The 25,321-nt window shown below is 48.1% G+C and overlaps 1 protein-coding gene across 2 annotated transcripts in view; it reads left to right on the top strand.

Annotated features, from left to right (window-relative positions):
- The window catches only part of EGLN3 (egl-9 family hypoxia inducible factor 3), a 44,007-nt gene extending 19,040 nt beyond the window's left edge, over positions 1-24,967 (top strand). Inside the window, exons 2-5 of one of the 2 annotated variants that reach the window (XM_085627417.1) lie at positions 1,509-1,628; positions 3,358-3,494; positions 6,222-6,295; positions 24,796-24,967. In XM_085627417.1, the coding sequence (XP_085483543.1) occupies positions 1,509-1,628; positions 3,358-3,494; positions 6,222-6,295; positions 24,796-24,821 (357 nt within the window). In that variant the 3' untranslated portion in view covers positions 24,822-24,967. Of the gene's footprint in view, positions 1-1,508; positions 1,629-3,357; positions 3,495-6,221; positions 6,296-8,612; positions 10,807-24,795 lie in introns of those variants that run through there. The other variant, XM_085627419.1, reaches the window with a different exon arrangement.
- Positions 24,968-25,321: the final 354 nt, after the last annotated feature.

Raw genomic sequence — 25,321 nt, 5'->3', positions numbered from 1 at the left:
TACCCCTTGTGCATCCCCAGAATATGTTGGTCTCTGTCCCTCCATTTCAGCCCCCCACTGAGGGTCGGTCTATGGGTTTCTGTTCTGAGGGCAAGCCCCCTCGTGCAGTAGACTCATGCATAATGCCCCTCATCTTTCCTGACATGATACTCCTCGCCTGTCCTGATGCCCCCGCCTGTCCTCACATGATATCCCTCGCCTGTCCTGATGCCCCTCGTCTGGTCTGACATGATGCGCCTTGCCGATTCTGACATGATGTCCCTCACCTGTCCTGATGCCCCTCACCTGTCCTGACATGATGACCCTTGCTTGTCCTGATGTGCCTCGCCTGTCCAGACATGAGGCTCCTCCCCTGATGCCCCTTGCCTGTCCTGATGTCCTTTGCCTGTCCTGATGTCCTTTGCCTGTCCTGATGCCCTTGTCCGTCCTTATGACTCTCGTCTGTCCTGACATGATACGCCTCACCCATCCTGATGCCCCTCGCCTGTCCTAACATGATGCGCCTCGCCTGTTCTGACATGATGCCCCTCATCTGTCATGATGCCCCTCGCCTGTCCTGACATGATGCCCCTCGCCTGTCCTGACCTGATGCCCCTTGCCTGTCCTGACCTGATGCCCCTCGCCTGTCCTGACCTGATGCCCCTCGCCTGTCCTGACCTGATGCCCCTCGCTTGTCCTGACCTGATGCCCCTCGCTTGTCCTGACCTGATGCCCCTCGCCTGTCCTGACGTGATGCCCCTCGCCTGTCCTGACGTGATGCCCCTCGCCTGTCCTGACGTGATGCCCCTCGCCTGTCCTGACGTGATGCCCCTCGCCTGTCCTGACGTGATGCCCCTCGCCTGTCCTGACGTGATGCCCCTCGCCTATCATGACATGATGCGCCTCGCCTGTCCTGACACGAGGCCCCTCATCTGTCCTGATGCTCCTCGCCTGTCCTGACATGCTACAACTCGCCTGTCCTGACATGCTGCGTCTCGCCTGTCATGACATGCTGCGTCTCGCCTGTCCTGACATGCTGCGTCTCGCCTGTCCTGACACGCTGCGTCTCGCCTATCCTGACATGCTGCGTCTCGCCTGTCCTGACATGCTGCGTCTCGCCTGTCCTGACATGCTGCGTCTCGCCTGTCCTGACATGCTGCGTCTCGCCTGTCCTGACATGCTGCGTCTCGCCTGTCCTGACATGCTGCATCTCGCCTGTCCTGACATGCTTCCCCTTGCCTGTCGCGACGCGATGCCCTTCGCCTGTCGTGACGCAATGCCCCTCGCGACGCGGTGCCCCTCGCCGTCGTGACATGCTACAACTCGCCAGTCGTGACATGCTGCCTCTCGTCTGTCCAAGTGATGCCCTATGCCTGACGATTGTGATTCTTTATAGAATACTTATTGTTTTGTAAAGTGCTCTAAAGCCTCTGACCTTGCAAATTAAATACATCAATACAATTTTATCTCACACTGAAGACACATGTCTCTGTTTGGCTAATCTTAGCCCTTTCTTTCCCCCTCTGTAGGCGATGGTGGCCTGTTACCCTGGCAACGGAGCCGGGTACGTGCGGCACGTGGACAACCCAAACGGGGATGGGCGCTGTGTCACCTGCATATACTACCTCAACAAGAACTGGTACTCCAAGGTATGGCGTAGGTCTTGGGCCACAGGGTACAGGCAGGTCCCAGGGACAGAGGATGGGGTCCAGAGACAAAGGGTGCGGGGTCCACATTACATAGGTCTTGGGCCACAGGGTACAGGTCCCAGGGACAGAGGATGGGTTCCAGAGACAAAGGGTGCAGGGTCCACATTACATAGGTCTTGGGCCACGAGGTACAGGTCCCAGGGACAGAGGATGGGTTCCAGAGACAAAGGGTGCAGGGTCCACATTACATAGGTCTTGGGCCACAGGGTACAGAACCCAGGGACAGAGGATGGGGTCCAGAGACAAAGGGTGCGGGTCCACGTTACACAGGTTGTGGCCCAGGGACACAAGATGTGTGAGTGGGGGTCCAGAGGCACAGCATGAAAGACCACAAGACGCAGTTTCTAGATCCATGGAACAAGGGGTGGGAGGAACGATGGGTTTGGATGCTACACTGAGCAATTACCAGTGCTTAGAGTTATCGCAAGCATCCTCCCATCATCTTCTCTGTGTTTGATGTACCGCCCTGGGTGGCAAGGATAAGCCCTGGTGTGCCACTGGCAAGGATATGCCCTGGCGTGCCACTGGAATCGAGCTACACCCGACTGATGAGCCCCAATCAGGCCAAAGCAGGTCTTGGGTTGCTTATGTTTCGGTTCAGGGAAGACCTGGCCTGGCAGTTCGGGCTGGACTGTTCCCATTGGGCCAGGGTCCATGTTGATTTGAATATGGCAGAGCCCAAACCGAGGTGGCATGGTGGGCAGAAGAACGATGGGTTAGAATGCTACCCTGAGCAATTGCCAGTGGTTAGACTTATTGCTAACATTCCTTCCATCACCTTTTGTGTATCTGATGTACCGCCCAAGTGGCATGGGTATGCCCAGACGTGGGTCCCATACTCACTGTGCACCGGAACCAATATACACCCGACTGATGCGTCCCAATCAGGGCAAAACCGGTCCTGGCGTGCTAGTGTTCCGGTTCTGAGAGGACCTAGCCTTGCAGTTCGTGCTGGACTGTTCTTATTGGACCAGGGTCAGGACTGATTTGCATCTGGCTGGGTCCAAACTGACGTGGCATGGGGAGTGAAATAACTATGGATTAGAACGCTACCTCGAGCGATTGCCAGTGGTTAGGCTTATTGCAAGCCTTCTTGTCACCACCTTTTGTGTGTTTGATGGGAGGCGACACAACAGAGGGTGAGTCCCAGAGACGCAGGGTGCAGGTCAAAGGGTGACCGGGGACAAAAGCTGGGGGCCTACAGACACAGGGTGTGCAGGGGTCCCAGAGATGGAAGATGAGGGCCTTAAACAGCACAAGGCAAGAGCTCCAGAGACTCTGGGTGAGAGACCCAAGAAACATCTGTGGCACAATACAAGCATCCCTGAGCCATGGGGCTCCTAGGTCCCAGTGACATCCCTGATAACCAGGAACACTAACTAGAGCATGCACCCCTGAAAGTCTCAAGGCATTCGGGAGACAGCCAGGTGTCCTTGAATGAGACCGGCTGCAGGCTATGAAGAGACCCCCATGAGAGCCAAGGTGAGACACGGTGTAAAGGGGCCATACATGAGAAAAGGCACCCCTTCTCGGGAATGGTGGACACTCCTGTATTACATGAGACTTTGGGGTACTCTAGAGACCCCCAACACACAGAACTCTAAGATACGTACTCATCTGTTTTTGATCCCCCAGGACATGTTGTAACCCAGCCCTTTGTTTCACACAGGTTGATGGCGGGGTGCTAAGAATATTCCCCGAAGGGAAGTCCTACGTGGTGGACATCGAGCCGCTGTTTGACAGGCTGCTCCTCTTTTGGTCTGACCGACGGAATCCGCACGAGGTGCAGCCTTCCTACTCCACCAGGTGAGTGCAGCTCAGCCAGTGCACCTCTGTCCGGCTTGCAGCACATCCTGCTCTTCCAGTACTTGGGTCACAGCTCAGCCAGTGCACCTCTGTCCGGCTCGCAGCACCTCCTGCTCTTCCAGGACTAGGATTACATCTGCCAGTGCATCTCTGTCCGGCTTGCAGCACCTCCTGCTCTTCCAGTACTAGGACATCTGTCAGTGCACCTCTGTCCCGTCAGCAGCAGCACCCCCTGCTCTTCCAGTACTAGGACATCTGTCAGTGCACCTCTGGCCCGTCAGCAGCACTCCCTGCTCTTCCAGTACTAGGACATCTGTCAGTGCACCTCTGTCCCGTCAGCAGCACTTCCTGCTCTTCCAGTACTAGGACATCTGTCAGTGCACCTCTGTCCCGTCAGCAGCACTCCCTGCTCTTCCAGTACTAGGACATCTGTCAGTGCACCTCTGTCCCGTCAGCAGCACCCCCTGCTCTTCCAGGACTAGGACATCTGTCAGTGCACCTCTGTCCCGTCAGCAGCACCCCCTGCTCTTCCAGTACTAGGACATCTGTCAGTGCACCTCTGTCCCGTCAGCAGCACTCCCTGCTCTTCCAGTACTAGGACATCTGTCAGTGCACCTCTGTCCCGTCAGCAGCACCCCCTGCTCTTCCAGTACTAGGACATCTGTCAGTGCACCTCTGTCCCGTCAGCAGCACTCCCTGCTCTTCCAGTACTAGGACATCTGTCAGTGCACCTCTGTCCCGTCAGCAGCACCCCCTGCTCTTCCAGTACTAGGACATCTGTCAGTGCACCTCTGTCCCGTCAGCAGCACCCCCGCTCTTGCAATACTAGGACATCTGCCAGTGCACCTCTGTCCCGTCAGCAGCACCCCCTGCTCTTCCAGTACTAGGACATCTGTCAGTGCACCTCTGTCCCGTCAGCAGCACCCCCTGCTCTTCCAGTACTAGGACATCTGTCAGTGCACCTCTGTCCCGTCAGCAGCACTCCCTGCTCTTCCAGTACTAGGACATCTGTCAGTGCACCTCTGTCCCGTCAGCAGCACTCCCTGCTCTTCCAGTACTAGGACATCTGTCAGTGCACCTCTGTCCCGTCAGCAGCACTCCCTGCTCTTCCAGTACTAGGACATCTGTCAGTGCACCTCTGTCCCGTCAGCAGCACCCCCTGCTCTTCCAGTACTAGGACATCTGTCAGTGCACCTCTGTCCCGTCAGCAGCACCCCCGCTCTTGCAATACTAGGACATCTGTCAGTGCACCTCTGTCCCGTCAGCAGCACCCCCTGCTCTTCCAGTACTAGGACATCTGTCAGTGCACCTCTGTCCCGTCAGCAGCACCCCCGCTCTTGCAATACTAGGACATCTGTCAGTGCACCTCTGTCCCGTCAGCAGCACCCCCTGCTCTTCCAGCACTAGGACATCTGTCAGTGCACCTCTGTCCCGTCAGCAGCACCCCCTGCTCTTCCAGTACTAGGACATCTGTCAGTGCACCTCTGTCCCGTCAGCAGCACCACCTGCTCTTCCAGTACTAGGACATCTGTCAGTGCACCTCTGTCCCGTCAGCAGCACCCCCTGCTCTTCCAGTACTAGGACATCTGTCAATGCACCTCTGTCCCGTCAGCAGCACCCCCTGCTCTTCCAGTACTAGGACATCTGTCAGTGCACCTCTGTCCCGTCAGCAGCACCCCCTGCTCTTCCAGTACTAGGACATCTGTCAGTGCACCTCTGTCCCGTCAACAGCACCCCCTGCTCTTCCAGTACTAGGACATCTGTCAGTGCACATCTGTCCCGTCAGCAGCACCCCCTGCTCTTCCAGTACTAGGACATCTGTCAGTGCACCTCTGTCCCGTCAGCAGCACCCCCTGCTCTTCCAGTACTGGGACATCTGTCAGTGCACCTCTGTCCCGTCAGCAGCACCCCCTGCTCTTCCAGTACTGGGACATCTTTCTGTGCACCTCTGTCCCGTCAGCAGCACCTCCTGCTCTTCCAGTACTAGGACATCTGTCAGTGCACCTCTGTCCCGTCAGCAGCACCCCCTGCTCTTCCAGTACTGGGACATCTTTCAGTGCACCTCTGTCCCGTCAGCAGCACCCCCTGCTCTTCCAGTACTGGGGTGGGGGCCATTCATAGCTCCACTGGAGCAGCTCTGTCCCACTCACAGCACCCCTGCTATTTTAGTATAGAATTATGTACATTTTTGCCAGTACCCTAACGTCCCACCCATAGTGTCCCCTGATATTGCAACATTGGGTTCACAGACTGTTCTCACAGTCCATCTCTCCCTCACCGGCATCAACCCCTTCCTGTACTAGGATGACTGACCGGTCTACCAGTGCACTGCTCTGCCCATGTGTACACACTCACCCGCTCACGTTTTAGTTGCTCCCATGTTTAGAACACTAACAACGCGGTGATTACTTATTCAATCTGACTTGACGAACTGTGACTTTTTAAGTATGGGCAAGTTGTTTGAAATTGTTGGAAATACATGAATTAGGCTGTTCATTTATTGCCCTGAAGAAGTACCTTTGAACAACACGTTTTGGCTCTTTGGGTTTCTGATTCTAACTCAATAAGGAATGCTTCAGTATGTCAAGACTGTTTTCTTCTGATTTGATGAATGTTGAACTTAAGGTAGAGTGCTCCCTGATTGGTTGCTTCCACCACCTCACTTGTTCCCGCGCCTTCTCTGCAGTAGATCTTTCTGTAATCTCCTGGTCTTCTTTCTGCCCCCAGATACGCCATGACGGTCTGGTACTTCGATGCTGAAGAGCGAGCTGAAGCGAAAGAGAAGTTCAAGAACTTAAATGGTGAGAACCTTTCGTCCCATCCCTCGAACTGAGCGCGCATGCCACCCCTCGTCCCATATTCGCAAATCAATGTAATGATCCTAAGTGCACCGGGTGCCAGGAAGCATCGTGGCACTGATGAAGATGACAAGAAAGGAAAATCACAGAAATAAGAATCGACTCCAAAGGAGTCGTTTAGCAGAATTCTAGATGATCTAGCGTCCAAGAGTCCATGGCTGCTTCCCATTCCGGCATCTTGATGATGCTGCACTAAGAATAAAGAAGGTGGGCCATCTCTCTGGTCTTTAACAGGAGCCATTACCGGGACAGGTTGTGAAGTCGACCTTTGAGAGTAGGCCCTTATTCGTGGGTCCTTGATCACTTGAGTGTAGTGTTCTGCGGTTCCACAGAGCCGATTACCTATAAAAGAATGACTCCTGATATTCAGCGTGGCCCCGCACCATGGGTAGTTCACACTCCTGCCTTTGTACAACCACCTCTGCTACGCAGGATGTAACCGCACAATAACACTGGGCTTCCGTGCTTTTGGAGGTGTGGTCACACTTGTTACGCAACACTGTATGTCCGGAGCTGAACCTCAGGACCTGTGTGTCTCTGGTATAGCCACAGTTGTTACACCTCTGTTGAAGGCATGTTTGCTGTAGATTCACATGCTTTGCATACTCCTGCCATGTAGTGTTGGGTCCGGATGGGTGCAAGTTTTTTTTTCTTCAAAGAAGTCTTTCGAGTCACAAGATAAGGTAACACCTCTCTAGTCACCCATGTGGAACTGCCGCTGTTGCAAAAAACATACGAGCCCCTTGTGGAACCACTCTTTATCACACCTCTTCTTCATGGATGCATTAATTGAATTCACAAGCGGTTAACGGCTCTTCCTCCATGGAACACATCCAAAACCGAACTTTTTACAGTATATTAAGGCATGTTTTCTGTATTTCATATCTTAGAAAATCCCCCAATATAATTTCCTTTTGCCCAAAAATACAAGTGGAAAAAGTGAGTAGATTGCATCGCGGTTTGGCAGGCTTTACTGTCGCTTTAAGTAGGATTGTCTGACCCGCTTTCCCAGAATGCATTGTAGTGGCAGTTGAAAAACACTTCATTTGTCCTCACTAGCTAGGCCGTTTAGTGATTGTGTTGTATTTTTTTTTTAAAACACTTGGTATCTCTCTGTCTGATTTATTTCAGTTTCTTTTACTGGAGAAAATATTTTGCTGTGCTTTTTTTGTTTCCCTCAAAGTATACCGTCCTCTCGTTCTTTACGATGGGATATTTCTGAGGTAGAAAAAGTCATAAAAACACTCATGAGCTTTGTGGTTTTATGTGTATACACATCGGATACCTTAGGATTCTTTCTGTACTTTTTCATAATCCCGCACACATACCTATAGTCAGTGTTTATGAATTTACTGATGACGCCCATGACAAGAGAGCAAGGCTTGCATGATACCCGTGACGTAGACTTAGGATCACATGATACCCATCCTGGAGAGCTAGGATTACATGATATGCGTGACTGCGAGCTAGGATTACACGATATGCCTGATGGATAGCTAGGGTTACATGCTATCCATGACGGATAGATAGGATTACATGCTATCCATGCTGGAGCGCTAGGATTACATGATGTGTAGAGCTAGAATTTCACGATACCCCTGCTGGAGAGCTGGGATTACATTATACCTATGGCAGAGAGCTAGGATTACATGATACCTATGACAGAGAGCTAGGATTACATAATACCTGTGACAGACAGCTAGGATTACATGATGCCCATGATGGAGAGCTGGGATTACATGTTATCCACGATGGAGAGCTAGGATTAGATGATATGCATGACAGAGAGCTAGGATTACATGATACCCATGATGGAGAGCTAGGATCACATGATTCCCATGACAGAGAGCTAGAATTACATGCTGGAGAGCTAGGATTACATGATACCCATGAATGAGAGCTAGGATTACATGATACCCATGATGGAGAGCTAGGATTACATGCTATGGAGAGCTAGGATTACATGATACCCATGATGGAGAGCTAGGATTACATCATATGCATGACAGAGAGCTATGATAACATGATACCCATGATGGAGAGTTAGGATTACATGCTATGGAGAGCTAGGATTAATGATACCCATGCCAAAGAGCTAGGATTACAAGCAAGTAACTTTTCCTTCATTGGTCCGGTGTAATGTGGCACTTCGGATCCTTGTCCTGCAGTCACAGGACCTCTGTGCCCAACATGTCCACAGCTGGCACTCAGAACTTAAGTTCTCTTGTATAACCACCTGTTTCTTTTTCCTTTACTGCAGCATCTGGGACGAAGGCCAGGCTTCTAGGAGAAGATGGCTCAAGTTGACCACTCTGCGTGTTTGTAAAGCTGTCTTGCTTCCAGAGGGCCAGTCTTGCAACGAACAGGAGTTGCCTGGTGTCAACTCTCTCATGAGCAAGTTTGGGACTTTCCTGTATGAGCAGTGGCTTGGAGTGAAGACACTGGCCATGACTGAAGGCCCATCTGCACCTTGCACGTTCCCTTCTAATAATGAGCCTGGAGTGGAGCTCTTTTACAAGTGCCTGACACAGTCTTTCGGTACAGATGTGAGCGCCTTCTCCAAGAGACAGTTCACTGAGCACTTTACTGCTGTGGAGAAAAATGGCACATTCTAGAGCCAATCTTTGATGTATCGTGGAAAAAGAGCTTGCTGATTGGCAGGACTGGTGCCTTAATGGGAAATATATGTCCAAAGTCCAAGGCAGTCGATCCACAAGCGGTTTGGGTTTAAAATGGGATTTCACGATGTACACCGCTGCCTCGGCAGAGAGAGTTGGCGTCTGTACGTTACAGCAGTTCTCTTCGCTTGGTCCAAGTTTGCTGTCCACAGAAGACCTCATAATTTCCTGGACAGAGTCTGTTGTATAATACAAGGGTTGCCAACACCTGAACTGCTTCACCCAGAAGTAATGCAACCACCCACAGGTACAGGGTGTAAAAACCTGATCAGTTCGAGCCAACCACAGGGGATCAGCAGTAGGTGGGACTGATCGGAACAACCTCAAAGGTGGCACCGTCTGTAACAACTCCATGAGTCGATGCAGAAGCTGTCGGAAGGTTTGCAAGAACCCTGCATCCCCTGATAATAATCCTAGGTAAAGACTGTCAGTGGGAGGAACCTACTGGCCATGTCCCAGGATGCTTGTTTTCCGGTTCCGAGAGGACCTGTCCTCGTAATTCAGTCCGGACTGTTTCCATGGAGAGCAGGGTCTGGACTGATTTGCATATGGCGGGGTCCAAACTGGGGTGGCATGGTGAGGGGGAAAACAATGGATTTGCCCTAGATCTTTGACTGGGGGTGAATGTTTGACAATGTTCAGCATTCTGTCCATCATCTTTACTTGTTACATACATAAATGCCAGCGTGGAAGCACCCCAAGAGGGAAGGAGCCAGGACTATTTAAAATCACATTGAATATTGTCGGTATGTCCTCCGTCTTTATAATTTTACAGTTTATGACTTTGGGGCTGCACCCTATGACCTTAGCATTGTTTTGAAGGTAATCCGCAGGGGTTCAGTCGGGACAGTGGTAGGGGAACTGTGTTGAAGGTTGGGGGTTCTCTTGCAGGCCATCGAGGCCCTTTGTCTAGTTTCTGTGTAGCCTTTTGAAGGACACTCCTTCTACTTTGCCTTGTTAAGAGGGTGAATCGTGTTGAATTTTAGCCTTGTGCCCATAACCCTGACCGTTCACAACACAGCAATCTTGGAATAAACTGGGGAATATGCTCTTCGGGGGGCGGGCACACATCAGGGTCTCCTCGTACACTTGGGCAGGCAGATAGCTGTATTCAGCACCCCACGTAACACCCTTTCAACTTCTTACACACTGCCACCCGTACATACCCCTGGAGACAGTGTGCAAGGGATTACACCCACTGGCATAGACTGGAATATTCCTTCCTTATGAGAGACAGCATTGGCAAACCTCCTGGCCCCCCAACAAAGGCTGCCAGTGCAGTGAGGGAGAGCACCAATCTCAGCAGACCCCATCTTCAGGGTACGTCGCTCATCATCTCAGCAGACCCCATCTTCAGGGTACCTCACTCGTCATCTCAGTGAGTGCCCATCTTCAGTTTACCTCACTCGTCATCTCAGTGAGAACCCATCTTCAGTTTACCTCACTCGTCATCTCAGTGAGAGCCCATCTTCAGTTTACCTCACTCGTCATCTCAGTGAGAGCCCATCTTCAGTTTACCTCACTCGTCATCTCAGTGCGACGGCATCTGCCTCGCCCATAGTTTACGCCGCCCAGCAGTGCCAGTGCACCTCAGCATTTCCAAAATCTTCCTCTGGGGGTTCGGTTTGCATCACTGCCACTCGTGCCAATTTTCCTTCCAGCCAATACCTTCTATGATAATAATTGTTTTTTACTTGAATATTTTTATACTATTTGCAAATGTTTCTATTAATTTTTGTGAAATGAATGTTGTAAAATAAACACACAATGCATTGATTTGTGGTTGATGTCTTGCGCCTCTGACTGCCCATGTCTGTAACTAAACTCCTTCACATATTGGAGGGTCTTCCATGTCGCACTACGTCATATCCGCGATGGCTTTGGGCTTTGTTTGCCATGGAGTTCGATAGTAGGATGCAAGACACAGGTGAGTCTCGACAGACCAGACATTCATGTATCCTATGGGCATTTTTTGTGCTGTCTAATTGCACGACAGGGTCATATGGGAATATTTAACTTTCTTCAAATTATTTGTGAATTTTAGTTTTGCATTATTTGTTACCAGTATTTCCATAGTACAAGGCTTGTCAGTTTTTAAAATGGGAGTACTGTGTGGAGACTTCACGCGGGTTGTCGAAAGAGTTTCATTAATATTCATCAACATTCTAACACTTCTAAGTGTGAAAAGGATCCCAGAGGACTTTTTCAAGATAGAGAAATATATTCATTCAACTGTGAAACAACAGTGGCAAAGTAACACTTTGTATATTTATATTTCAACAAAATTAAATATATTTATATGGAAAATATGTAGAACATCTAAAGTTGGTTTCAAAACTCATGAATCATCCTTGTGGCCAAATCCATTTTTTCATTGTCCGGCAAAGGCAACATAAGTGCTGACTGCAATAAAGAGCTTATAGTCAAGCACATGAATCTGAGAGGGTGTGGGGGTTTGGAGGGGGAGGGGGCGGAGCCTGGCATGTGCTTCACATGCAGTTCAGTTTGCATTAATCCCTTCACAGGACAGATCAGCATTGGATACAACAGACTCAACACAACAGGCAGGTTGGGCTCTCGGCTGTGTAGGTGAAGGAAGGAAATGGGAAGTGATGCTGAATGTTTAGTGGCTGCGGGCATCAAAGGAGGCCATTCTTTCGTCGTTCTATCGCAAAGCCAAATCCTTCGCCTTGATTAAAGTTTAGGGAGTGTTCTTCCCACTTGGCAGAGGAATCGGAGTTCTGAGTTGTGCGATAAGCATCACACCATCACGGTTTTATGCCTGATAGATCATGACAAGTCAAACCTTCTCAAACTTTGACTGAGGAGACAGGGCCATAAAAAAGGCAAGCCATCAAGAATTAGGTGCTTTAAATACCATTCTACAGCATGACTTTTTTCTGGATTCACGTGCCGTGCATTATTCCGTCGTCGAGTGGTTGGGTCCAGGATTGCTTGTAGTCTTTTCTTGGTGGGTGTCTTTGAAACCATTTTGTGATATGTCCCTCTTTGGATGATGTCGGACATAGGCCCAGGAATCTCCACAGCATGGGCACCATCTTCAGATTCTTTCTTCTGCTGTTGGGTCTGGAAACACAACAGAGAGCTCTGAACAGAAGAAGAAGGCCACAAAGTGATTATTTGAGGAAAAAGCTGAAAAGCCACTTAATAACAGAAAAAGCAGAGCCGGCACAGCTGTCTACCAATGTCGAGGGAAACCTGTTTCCACTGAAAAACACCAAAGTCATAAAGTTTTTCTTTTCAGAGAAAATATCAACCCTGTGGGGTGGGGAATGAAAAACAGGGTTGCAGCGCACCCACTTTAGATTCTGTCCGAAGTACCACCACAAGTTCATTCAAAGCATACTCATGAAGTCTGCAACCTCTGGTTGTTGAACGATAAAAGCTCAGCGTGTGGGCAGAGTTTCAACCAGGACCAGCAAAGGTGGGCCCACTACGCCATGACATGGACACAGAAGCACTCTTTGTTGAAGGAACTCAGGCTCTCAACGAGGAGTAAACCCAGAGGAGACAGAAGTCCAGACGGGGAAATGCTCAGATGCCGAGGAAATTATCAAAGTGGAAAGCCTTACTTACCATGGGAACCTCAAGAAGAGCAAAAGGAAGGGTTTTTCCAAGAACATGAAGACGGCATGTCTGAGAAGGAACATTGTGAGCAAATGAAGACAACAGAAGAGGGGTGGCAAGATCTCGACACAGACTAACCCAAAGGGCAGCTCAACATGTGCCCTTGGAGGTCATCACACACAGATGACCTTGCACTATGCAACACCCTGGTGAAAAGGGCGGCGGACACTTATGGGGTCATTTCGGAAGAGGAGTAGATGGAGTCATGTTTCCTGTTTGAGACCCTTCTACTACCCTTAACAAAAGAGGGATTGGTTCCTTCCAGTGCTTCCAAATGTGTTTGGCGAAGATTAAGAAGCTCTTTAAGACCCTGCTGCTGCCAAGGCAGTTATCCACAGGCTGGAAAAGAGTGCAGGCGTTGTACCCAGGATTCTGTGTACTCCGAAGGCAATGTCAACACTGACTCGATCATTGTAACTATATCACAGAAGAGAGCTAACACACATTCCACCATAGGGCCCCCCCAGACAAAGAGCAAAAAAGATAGTGGGATGGAGATGGAGAGGTCGGTGGCATCCAATAGCATCCTACGGTACCACCAGCAGAAAAACATCTTAAGGACTGAGTCCATTTAATTTCTGGTACCAAAACCAGACGAGATATTTGGGCCAATACTGGGCCTACGGAGGTCAATCAAGATTTGTAGAGCGAGGCTAATCCCCCGTGAGGGTATCCAGGTGCTAGGATCCTGCGCTCAGTCGAAGAGCCAAGTCTTGAGTCCTCTTCTGAAGTACAGGGAAGAGGTTGCTATTTGGAGGTGGAAAGGAATTTCAGGATTTGATGGCGCGGTAAAGAGAAGGAGCGTCCCCTGCTGTGGCTTCGACGGATGAGGGGAGTGTGAGCAAGGGAGGCAGAGCGCAGGTGTCTGGAGGGTTGGTGGTAGTTCAGATGGTGGTTGATGCATGCTCCTTGGCCGCGTAGGGCCTTATAGGCGTATATCAGTATCTTGAACAGGCATCTTTTCTGGATGGAGAGCCAGTGGAGATGCCTGAAGTGGGGGGTGATGAGGGTTCTTTTGGAGAGGTTGAGGATGAGTCTGGCAGCTAAGTTCTGTATCGTCTGGAGTCTCTTCAAGAGTTAGGTTCAGACTTTCTGCATAGAGCGCGTTACTGTAGTCAAGTCGGCTGGTGGCTAGGGCTTGGGTGACGGTTTTCCCAGTGTCGACGGACAGCCATCTCAAGATCTTTCGAAGCATGTGAAAGATGTGGAATCAAGCGGAGGTGACTGTGTTAATCTGGCACTTCATGGTGCGTTTGCGGTCCAGGATGATGCCAAGATTGTGGGCGTGGTCTGTCAGTGTGAGCCCGAGCGTGGAGGGCCACCAGGTGTCGTTCCACAGAGAGGTGTATCCAAATATCAGCACATCCGTCTTCTCCGTGTTGAGCTTCAGGCAGATGGTCTTCATCCATTCGCCGACGCTCATCAAGCAGTTGTCGAAGTTGGACCTGGAGGTGAAGGGGTCTTCTGAAAGTGAGAGGATGAAATGGGCGTCTTCTGTGTAGGAAGGTTGAGGCCCCAGTTTCTGAGCATGTTGGCCAGGGGTGTCATGTATGTGTTGAACTGGGTGGGACTGAATGATGAACCTTCCAGGATGCCGCAGATGATTCTCTTGGGTTCCGACGTGAAGGGTGGTAGGTGGATTGTTTGGGTTTGTCCTCTGAGAAAGGAGGCGATCCCGATGTGGCGTAATCTCTTGATAAGGGTGTGGTGAAATATGATGTTGAATGCTGCTGAGAGGTCAAGGAGGATCTGGGCCTCTGTGTTTCCCCAGTCGAGGGGGGGGGGGGTTCTGATGTTTGTAGCAGCAATCGGGGCATTCTTGGTGCTGTGGTTGGTGCGGAAGCCCATCTGGGAGGTGTCCGGCAGGTTGTTGTTCTCCAGGTGTTGGGTGAGTTATCAGTTGATGGCCTTCTCAAGGACTTTGGTGGGGAAGGGGAGCAGAGAGAGTGGCCAGTAGTTCTAGAACATATTCATCAAGACAAAGATTCAAGATGACCGTGCTGCAGTTCTTCATGCTGTGCTTGCTAAGGACAGACTATATGGAAACGATAGATCTCAAAGTATCATACCTGCATGTGCCTATGAACAGTGGAGACGTGAAATTCCTGAGGTTCATCAGAAGGTACATTATCAGTTCAAAATTCTGCCCTTTGGGATGAAACTTCACTAGCGCTTGTCACAAAATGTGTGGCAGTAGTGGCAGCCGAGCTGTAAATACTGGGAAAACATGTACACCCAGCCCTAGATGATTGACTGGTAGAGGCCAGATCAATAAAACACCGCCAACACAGCACACGTACAGTGATAAGGAAACTACACTGGATAGGATTCTCCATGAACCTAGGGAAGTCGACCCCAATCCCGGAGGAGCAAAACAATCTTCTGGCAGTGACACTCCGTTTTAGTTAGACTAGAGTGTTTCTGGTGACAGTGCATCTTGTCACTGACCGTACAAATTGTCATTTAACTGAAAGGTCAGTTGACTGCGAGGGCAGTGGGGAAGCTGATGGGCATGATGGCATCTTGCATACCCCTAGAACCAAATGCCAGACTTCGCATGAAACCACGGCAAGAGTGACTGCAGAGGCAGTGGTCGCAGGCAACCAGGAGTTGGGAGGGTCTAGTGGTTATCATAGAAGGAAATCCAATGGTTGAACACAAACACTATTACTGTCAGCAGACCTCTCACACAGCCAGCTCCCTCTGTCACGTTACAACGCACACATCCTACATGGAGTAGGGAGCCCACGTGGGCAAGTTGAGCACCAGAGAGCTATAGAGTCCAGAGGAAGCAGTGGCACACATACATGTCTTAGACTTCAAGATAGCTTATCTAGCTGTGGAAACGCTTCAAGCACAGGTCACAGGGAGGCTGGTACAAATCCAGATGGAAGACACTGCCACCGAGTTTTACCTGAACAAACAGGGAGGGGCAAGATCACACGTGTTGTCCAAAAAAGACACTAAACTTATGGAAATGAGCCCCACAGATAAACATAACACTAGTGGAAATACAGCTGCCAGGGGTACAACAAACAGAAGTTGACAGGTTAAGCAGAAAAACACCTCACGTGAGTGGGAGCTAAAACAAGGAATAGTGGAAAAATATATTTCACGTTTCGGGCTGCCCAGAGGCGTCGTCACAGCCAGCTATGCAAAGCTACAACCACTAAGGAATATCCCGTCAACAGACTGACTAGCAAAATTTGCATATACTTTTCACCCAATCCCACCCAAACCAGTGTGCTAGGGAAATGCAAGTAGACAACCATGACCTCTAATTCTGTTAACACCCCTATGGGTAAGACAGACCAAGTTTTTCAACCTAGTGGAATTGATGAAGGATGCACCAAGGACACCACCATCCTCAAAATACCTCACCTGCCGGATGAAGAACTCCCCTATGCCTCGCTTAAGGTACATCTGTTGCCCATAGTAGTTTAAACAAGGGGCATCGCAGGACCCAGTTTGTTCCTAACACCAGGCAGCAAGAGATTCCTGGAAAGGGCAAAAAAGGTTCGCACCTCCAAGATGAGCCCCCACCTGAATGTGGAACCTAAACGTAGTGCTAAGCCAGCTTACAAGAGCACCTTTTGAGCAGTTTCGTAGCTCAGTACTCAACAAATACTCAAAACATCACATCTGTTGGCAGGGTGAGTGAAGTCGAGGCCCTCTCAACACAGGAACCTTATCTGCAAATTCACAGAGTCAGGGTGGTCATAAGAACCAACCCACAGACCTTGCCAAATGTGCTCATCGTCCTTTTAAATGAAGCAATATAGCAACAGTTTTTTTCCAAAAGTCAAAATCTCAGGCTGAACAAGCCCTTCATATGCTGGTTGTCAGAAAGACGCTGTCCTGTGTTACCTGCAAGAAGCAAAAAGACATTCAGAAAAGGAAAGTATTTCTTCATCTCCTTTGCCCCATGACTAAAGGTTTACTGGTCACTAAAGGAACTATCGCTAGATGGAAAGTCCAAACAACCAAACAATGTTATAAGACCGCAGGAGTGGCAGTGGAAGGTAAACCAAGAGTGCGCTCTACAAGGAAAAAGGAGCAACTCTTGCATTCAACGCTGTGTCCGTAAGCGACATATGCATGACGGCACGTGGTCTTCTGTGTACACCTTCACTAAAGACTTGTGTGGACATCCAAGCAAACGAGGCACAGGTGGAACAAAATGTACCCGGATACCTGTTTGCAAATACAATCTCTTTTCAACCAAACCTCCCTTAAGGAATACCACTACTGAATCCATGCACAGCATGTGAATCCAGAATAGATTCACACTGCAAAACTAAATGGTTACATACCTGTAGGAGTAGTTTTGCAGCTTGTAGAATTTTTGGCATTGACGTGCGACCCACTCACCTCCACGCATAAGAACATGAATTTGCAACAAAGGGGAGGTGCATCAACGCACAGAAGAGGAAGCCAAAACTACAAGAGAGTTGCAAATGAGGAAAAAAAAGGATCTGGAGAAGGCGTCCACACAGCGGGGCTTCCAAGGAATATGTCTGATGTAATCCGAGGAGTGATATAGCATCAAAAGCTCGATGACGCCCCACTAAAAAAAAAAAAAAAAGCCTGCCCTACAAGAAACAATTCCGGACCCAAACACTAGATGGCAGGATAATAAACAGCCTGTGTGTCCAGAAAACATCTTCACACTTCATTTTGATTTGTGAATCTTCTGTAGATTCACATGATGTGTGTTATTCCATTATCTAGTGGTTGGGTCTGGAAAGTCTTTTGATATTTAGTTTTTTCCTCATGGGCATTGGACAGTAAGTGGGCAAACTTCTCCCCCATGACATCAGATGCACCCCCATAGGCCGCATGAGAGGTCACCGTCAAAATCTTTTTTTACTGCAGTTTTATATGGAAGCTGAGTCAACAGCTTTGAGTCAGAGACCCTGAAGATTTAATGGATCATGCCAAAAACCACAAAGACACTGAAGAAAAGCATCTTTGTCAAATAAGTCACTGAAGAAACCTCCAAAGACGCAGTTTTGTTTTCTACTTGGCTTTGACCTAGGGTCGGTAAGTGGGTGGCAATTGTTATAGAGTCACTGTTGGGTCCATGATAGCCGCAAAACAACATTGTTATTTTTCCTCCCTAGTGATAACACAAATGGACAAGGTGTGCATTTTGTGTCTCCTTAAAGACCATCAAACTGAAGGATGCAGAGCTTGTGCAGAGGTCCTCCTTAGAACCCTTAAGGTAAGGGAGAAACAGAGTCTGGCACATTACGTCATCGAGCAGTCCCCACAGGTCTTTAAGGATCTAGGACTTGCTAGTGATGAGGAAACCATCGAAGACATGGAAGAGGCCCAGGGAGACCACGGGACGTATGTTGAGATCTCAATATACACCGAGCCGCAGGGAGAAAAGGTGTACAACAAGCCACACATGGAGACAGAACCCACACCCTTAAGGTCACAAGATCTCAAGGGCCAAACCAAGGTCTTCAGGCTGGAAGTTTCAAAATGATCTCAACACCAAAACACAAGCTAGTTGAAGGTAAAATGAAAGCAAACAAACCTCACAGGTTGATGTTAAGATACCGCTGAGGGCAAAGCATCACACCCCAATTTGACTCCAAAAGGGGATCAGGTGAATGAAAAGGGATTACAAAAGGACTACTCTACTCCGATGAGACTGGGCGAGCTGACAGTCGATGCCAAAAGGAGGGTGTTCAACATCGAAAGAATAAGACGAAGGCTTGAAGCCAAAGTGAAGGGGATCCTACAAAAAAAGGATTTAGAGGACTGGCCTCAAGGTTTTCCCCACAAAAGCTGCAGGGGAAATGGGTGAAACTGGGTGACAGTCTGAATTAAAATCAGAAGTGGAAGAGTTCTATGTGTCACAGGATATACACAACAACCTCTTAGCTGGTCCAGTACAGGAGCAGGACATTTGGTACGGCTTAGATTCAACTGAAGAAGGGGTTCATGCCCTCCAGACCCTCACCACCTGATGACCTTTCAGTGTATAGCTCTTTCATTAAAAAGACAGCTGACACCTATGGGGGCCGGCCAAACACCACACGCACAGAGAAGCTCTCTCCAACCCCAGCTGCATTGCTGGGGTTGGAGAGACCACACCACCTTGTGAATAAGGCACCCTTTCACGCTATACTTAGCGTGAAAAGGGCGGGCGATGGGTGTTGTGGTGGGCATTTAACCGCAACACCCATTGATTTTGATGCTGTCCCACATTTACAAGGATGGCGCAAATATGGGGAAGCGCCAAAATTAAGACCAGGAAAAACCTGATCTTACCCTGGTGCAATGAGGAGAAATGATTTATTTCTGGTCCGGATTAAAAAAGCCCAGCATGGTTCTGGAGTCGGGTATTTTTAGAGAGAGGATTCATGTCTATGTCCCTTCCAGAAATCGACATTCCTCCTCCGAGTGTCTGGCCAGAACAGTGCGGGAGGTCTTTCTCTTATCTTGGGCCTGTCACATGGAATAAACTCCCTTTGGAGCTACGATCTACAACTGATCTCTCCACTTTCAAGAAAAAACTAAAAACGTGGCTTTTCCAACAATCTTAATAGGACAATCATTGCTGGTTGCGTGATTTAACACCAGGACACTCTTTGAGTAGCTGTGTGCTGTATAAATCTCGTTAACATAACATAACGATAATCAACTACGTGCTGACTGACTCGATCATAGTACCAACAGACAGGAACAGGGAAAATGCTTTCTCCTCTGTGGATCCACCACCAGACAAAGAGAGCAAGAGAATTGATATGGTAGGCAGGACGATGGAGAGATCAGCTGCCTCACGGCGGAGGATTCCAAACTCCAGTGCCCTTTCAAAGTGTATGGTCACTATGATGAGGAGGAAATAGACGAGTTGAAGTAACACCTCCTATACTAATAAAATGTAGGGTGAAAGGGGTAATTCAAGAGGGCAAGAGTGTAGTCAACCGGCCTCAATGCCCTGGATGCAGCGGATACTGCCAGCAGGCACCACACGCAGAAGGCCTGCTTGGGTCAGGATCCAGGCTTCAAGCCTCCATAATTACCAAGCCCTTCATGGGCATGTTAACTATGGGGCTGTGAATGAGTAAGTAAGTAAATCTTTCTTGCTTGATTAATACACATCTTAACAAACAGCTGCATTATAAAACACTTATATTACTAAAACAGCACTTGTTCCGATAAAAGTTACAATGATTCTATAAAATAAAAAAGGATAGAAACTACATATAATACAAAAGGTCAAACTATGATTATGTGTTTTATGTTAGGCGCACGATGTCTGCTGGGAGGCGATGTCCTTTGAGTTTGCCTCAATTCAGATGTCTCTGAAATTAGATGTAAAATCCATACCAGTTTAGTGGTGAGTCTAAAATTGGTCATTCCCAGTGAGTAAATGACAGTTAGCAGTCTAGATTACTAGTCAGTTTGTAGGGAGGTTGCTAAAATTAATTTTGCTTTTACTATGTTCATGAATTGAACAATGCTGCAGGCTAACCGGATGTCGCTGTGAATGAGTCCCTGCAACAAATGAAAAAGACGACACAGCCAAGGTCATGTGAGCCTTAAAAATTCAAGAGAGGCATAGCTGCCTCAAGGAGACATATGGACAGAGGTCTATAAGCCCTACCCCACCACAAAATATACCCTCTCCCTGTGGCATCTTTTGGCAGTATCAAGAGTAGCTGAAGTAGCCCTTTTCAGGGAGGGCAAGAGGTAAACGCCCATCCCAGAGGGTCAGCAGCTCCTACAAGTGACTGGTCACATGCACCTCTAGATATAACACCAACCGGGGCAAAATAGGGGGGTTCCTCTACAAGCAGAGAAAGAAATGGTGGATAAACATAATACAGTAAAGGTACTGCTTAGAAATCCACGAAAAAACACCAAATGCAGACCCAAAGTTAAGCCATTACAATGGGCAAGAACCCAATCTCCTACCACAGGAGGTTAAAGAGCTGTTAGAAAAACAAGCCGTAGAAAAGGCCTCTCCAGGGGAGTGGAAGAAGGGGGTTTATTCCTACTTTGTAGCTCTGAAGCAGCATCTGAAACTGAGGCAGGTGGTAGACCTCTGATTCTTCAACAAATTCATAAAGAGATAAAGAATCAAACTGACCACGCTGCAGGAGGTCGCACCTATGCTAGAAGAGGGTGCCCACCTGGTGTCCACAGCCCTCAAAGACACCTACTTCCTGATCTTAATGAACCCCGGGCACAAAATAACTTCAGGTTTGTGGTCAGCAGTTCATATTACTAATTCAAAGTGCTTTTCTTTGGGATAAAGTTAGCTCCAAGAGCTTTCACAAAATGCCTCGCAGTGGTGGCAGATCACCCCTGAAAGCAGGGGATACATGCGTAGTCCTACCGAGACAACTGGAATGTGAAGGCGAGCTCAATGTGGAAATGGAAGGACAGCGGAGAGAAAGTAATACACACCTTATAGAAATGGGGGCTATGCCCGACTAAGGAGAACACCGCCCAATACCTGAGAAAGAGCAGGGTTCCATTGGGGTGTCGCTGAACCCAAACAAGGGGAGGGTTGTCCCCATGCAGAACAACATCCTTGAATTGATGGAACAAGCGTGGCTTTTCCGGAAGGGACAGTCTCTTACAATGACCTCCGTGATGAAGCGACTTAGGGGCATATTTACAAGCTGGCGATAATAAATTAGCGCCGCTTTTACGGCCGTTTTCGGCCGAAAAGCGGCGATAATTTTATCGCCTAATTAGCAAGGCCACGCTAACGCGTGAAACCTTGCTTTAGCGTGGGGATTCCTAACGCCCATCTTTGCATCTCTAATGAGATGCAAAGTGGGCGTTCCTGACCTAACATGACAGGAGAAATGTCTCTAAGCGACATTTCTCCTATCATCAAGCCCCACGCTATGAAGCATAGCGGCAGGAAAAGTAGCGATAACCCCTGTTATCGCTACTTTCCTTACGCCTGCTTCAGGACTGACTTAGCCATGATATCCTATGGAAGGTGGATATCATGTCTAAGTATGTGAGGCCCTATCAGCAAGCTAACGCCACACTACGTGAGATTATCGCTGGGTTTTCAGCGATAATCTCACGTTAGGCAGTTAGCGCTAGGATTTTTATCGCTGAGGAGATAAGCGTTGCTAATAGCACGCTATCTCAGCGATAAAAATCCACGCTAGCTGGCGATAATTAACCTATTGCTAAGTGCGCTTAGCGATAATTATCGCCGGGTGTTGCTGATATGCCCCTTAGAACAGTGGTTCCCAAACTTTTGACTCCTGAGGACCCAACTGAGTCACCACTGGAACTCGGGGACCCCCAAGCAATTTGTATGATTTAAATTTCAAACGTTAAAACAGTAATTAAAAAAAAATAAACACGTGTGCACACAAAACAAATACTCAAAATACTAAGGATTTTAGGCGCATATTTACAAACCCCTACCACCATGGAAACATCACTTTTTGTAACGTTCGCGTGTCGATAGGGGCTTCGCCTTATTTACAAGGCAGCGGTAAGCCACTTAATATGGCTTAACGCTGCCTTGTAAATAAGGCCACCTTTTGCGCAATGCTTAGCGTGAAAGGGGTGGGTAGTGGGCTTTGCAGTGGGCGTTCCACCGCAAAACCCATTGATTTTGATGCTGCCCCCTATTCACAGGGGGCAGCGTAAATAGGAGGCAGCGCCAAAATTAACACCAGGGAAAACCAGGTCTTAACTTGGCGAAACGAGGAGGAATGCTTTATTTCTCCTAATTTTTGCTTTTTCCATGTGTGCTGCCTTGTGCAGCACACATGGAAAAAGCAAAACGCCTTGGATTGTTCATGTTCAGGAAGGTGACCCTTCCTGCACATAAAGTATCATTAAAAAAATGGCATTTTGTAACTTCCATGTGTGCTGCATTAAGCAGCACACACACAAGTGACAAAACCCCATTTCAAGATTGTTTGTTTATGTAAAGGAAGGTCCCCCCTTCCTGCACATAAACAATCTTCCCCTGCACACAGACACCCGTTGACTGTGTTGCAAGGGTGCCTGCGTTGGCGCTACACTGCTAAGTGTAGCACCAGCACAGGGCAAAATGTAGGGCTGCACTATATTCTTGTAAATATGGTGCAGCCCTGCGTTTCTGAAGTGGCGGCGCGTGTCGTTAAGCCACAGAGGCTAACGACACGCTCCACCACTTCTTTTGTAAATATCCCCCTTAGTATTTTATATTGAAAGAATTTGCAAAAAACTAAAATTTTAATGGGAAGGTTGGTGTTGCATCTCTGTGACTAACTTTTAAATGGTTGGTTTTATTTCGCAGTACGAGGCTCCTACTCCTGCCAGGGCCAGACTGGAAACCCAAAGCAGCCCTGGCAAATATTTTCAGACCAGTCCCCATACGGTGCACACCAAGTGCATTGAGTGTGCCTGACCACTACAAAGGGGCCTTTGGGAGGCTCTCCCCCCAAAGAAATTTAGGAAACAATGGTGCAGTCTACAACACGTTTATCACTTACATCACACACATATAGGGACAATTAATCGTAAGTGTAAATCAGTGTATAGAAAATGTTACATAAGGCAAAGGGGACTACAAGGTGTAGGTTTTACATGCCATTTATACTGGTAGGCATTTTTAAAGAGTGCTTGGTCTAGAGAAGCACAAAAAACTCGGGATTCAGAACATAAGACAGTGGTTAGCATTGACTTTAACAATAAAAATGTATTTCCACCCTAATAAACCTTTTTAGCAGCATCGGGATAATGAAAGACAGGGAAAAACATAAGTTACTAACTTGTACCATGCAGTTTGCAAGCAGCTCTTTGATGACAGTTCATAGGTCACTGTGCTAGATTACGGTTGTCACTTATGTACTGCACAGTAACAAAATAATCTTTGTGACAAAAGCAGTAACCCACTCGCCTATGCACATTAAATACTGTTATTTAAAATGCACAGTACACGTTCTTTGCAATAGGCATATTAACCCTCTGTGCTACATTAGATAACTCAAAGCTGCCACAAGACAAAACTCTCATCTCTCTCCAGCAGGTACATTAATCACTGGTGTTATCTTGGCACTTTTATAGTTGCTGGAAAACTGCTAATTATACAAGTGCAGTGCTTTTTAAACTGCTGCCTGCGGACCCCCTGGGAAAGTGTCAGGGACCCCTGGGGGTCCCCGGACCACAGTTTGGGAAACACTGCCTTAGAATGATGGCCTCGTGTGAGCCACCGATGCCATTCTCCAGATTGCACATGAGTCCAATAAAAGTATGGTCACAGAAACAATGGCCACAGACAACAGGGAGCTGGGAGGAGCCAGTGGTTGTTACAGAGATGGTACAAAAGGAAATGCAATGGTGGAATGTTCAGAATGTCTGAAAAGGCTTGTTATTCAAACCACCGTCCCGCTCTGTGACCATTATAACAGATGCGTTCCACACATGTTGGGGGGCACACATGGGGAAACTGAACATCAGAGGGGAATAGAAACCCCAGGAAGCCAACACGCACATACATGTGCTGGAGCTCAACAGTATTCCTAGCACTGAAAGCATTCCGCATACATGTCAGAGGGAGGACTGTAGGGATACAAAGAGACAACACAACAACAGAGCTCTACCTGAACAAACAGGGAGGGACAAGATTCGGCGTCCTATCCAAACTAACCCTTAAAATAGGGAAAAACCGGTAAGAGCCATACACCTGCCAGGTGTGCAGAATATAGATGATGGAGCAAGGACTCGTAAAGAAGAGACTTGCTCAGAAGTAATTCTCTCGTTTAAGAAACTAACAAGTTATTAATCACATTTTGTGAATAACTAATACTCACCATACGCAGTTTAGTGAAGCTTGCTTATGTGTTTACTAATAATAATATGAACAAAGGACTAAAACCGCTTTAAATGGAGAAATCTTTACTGCTCTTGCGTCAATTGAGGGAATTTATTGCGCATGAGCAGAAGGCACTAAAATGGAGTCTTAAAGACTCGCGTGCATGGCACCTGCTGAGCTGAAATGAAAACAAGCTATTTTACTAATGCTAATGTAAAAGTATCAAGTAAAGTGGAATAGAGTAGAAGTGGATGGTAAACAGTGCCACCATTTTATTTGTGAAAGTAACGTCTGTCTTTTGACTTTATTACTAGTGCGCATTTGGGCCTCTCGTGTATAACTGAAGTAAGCTGAGCAAGAGAAAAGACTGCGCATGTCTATTTGAAAGAAGCCATGAAGGTCAATGACAGAACACTTGAACGGGAGCCAATCTGAGTGCCATAGCCTGGGAACGGATGGTGCAGAGTTCAGCAAAGAGATGTTCCATTCATCGTAGTGTCATTAATGTTTCAAAACGGATACATGTAGTGGATGGGAATACAATTTTGAATAAAAATTAGGGTGATGGGTTTAGTGAACAATGGTTTAACTGAATTAAATGACATGTAAGAATGGTGTGATGATCTCCCCCCCTTGTCTGACCAATTAGATTTCGTATTTTTACGCTATTGAAACGTTAGTGGGTGGAACATGAAGAACGGAAGGTATAATTAAGATAACTTTAGGTAGTCAGTTAGCAGAGCTCGGGATACTGTCTGAGAGTCGGGATGCTGATGCAGGGAGAGATGCAGTGAGATGCTGATGAAGAAGCCGAATGCAGGACCTTCTACCCTAATTTAA

Source organism: Triturus cristatus, chromosome 9, assembly GCF_964204655.1.
Source record: "Triturus cristatus chromosome 9, aTriCri1.1, whole genome shotgun sequence".
Taxonomy (NCBI): Eukaryota; Metazoa; Chordata; class Amphibia; order Caudata; family Salamandridae; genus Triturus; species Triturus cristatus.
This window is presented reverse-complemented; position numbering and strand designations above follow the sequence as displayed.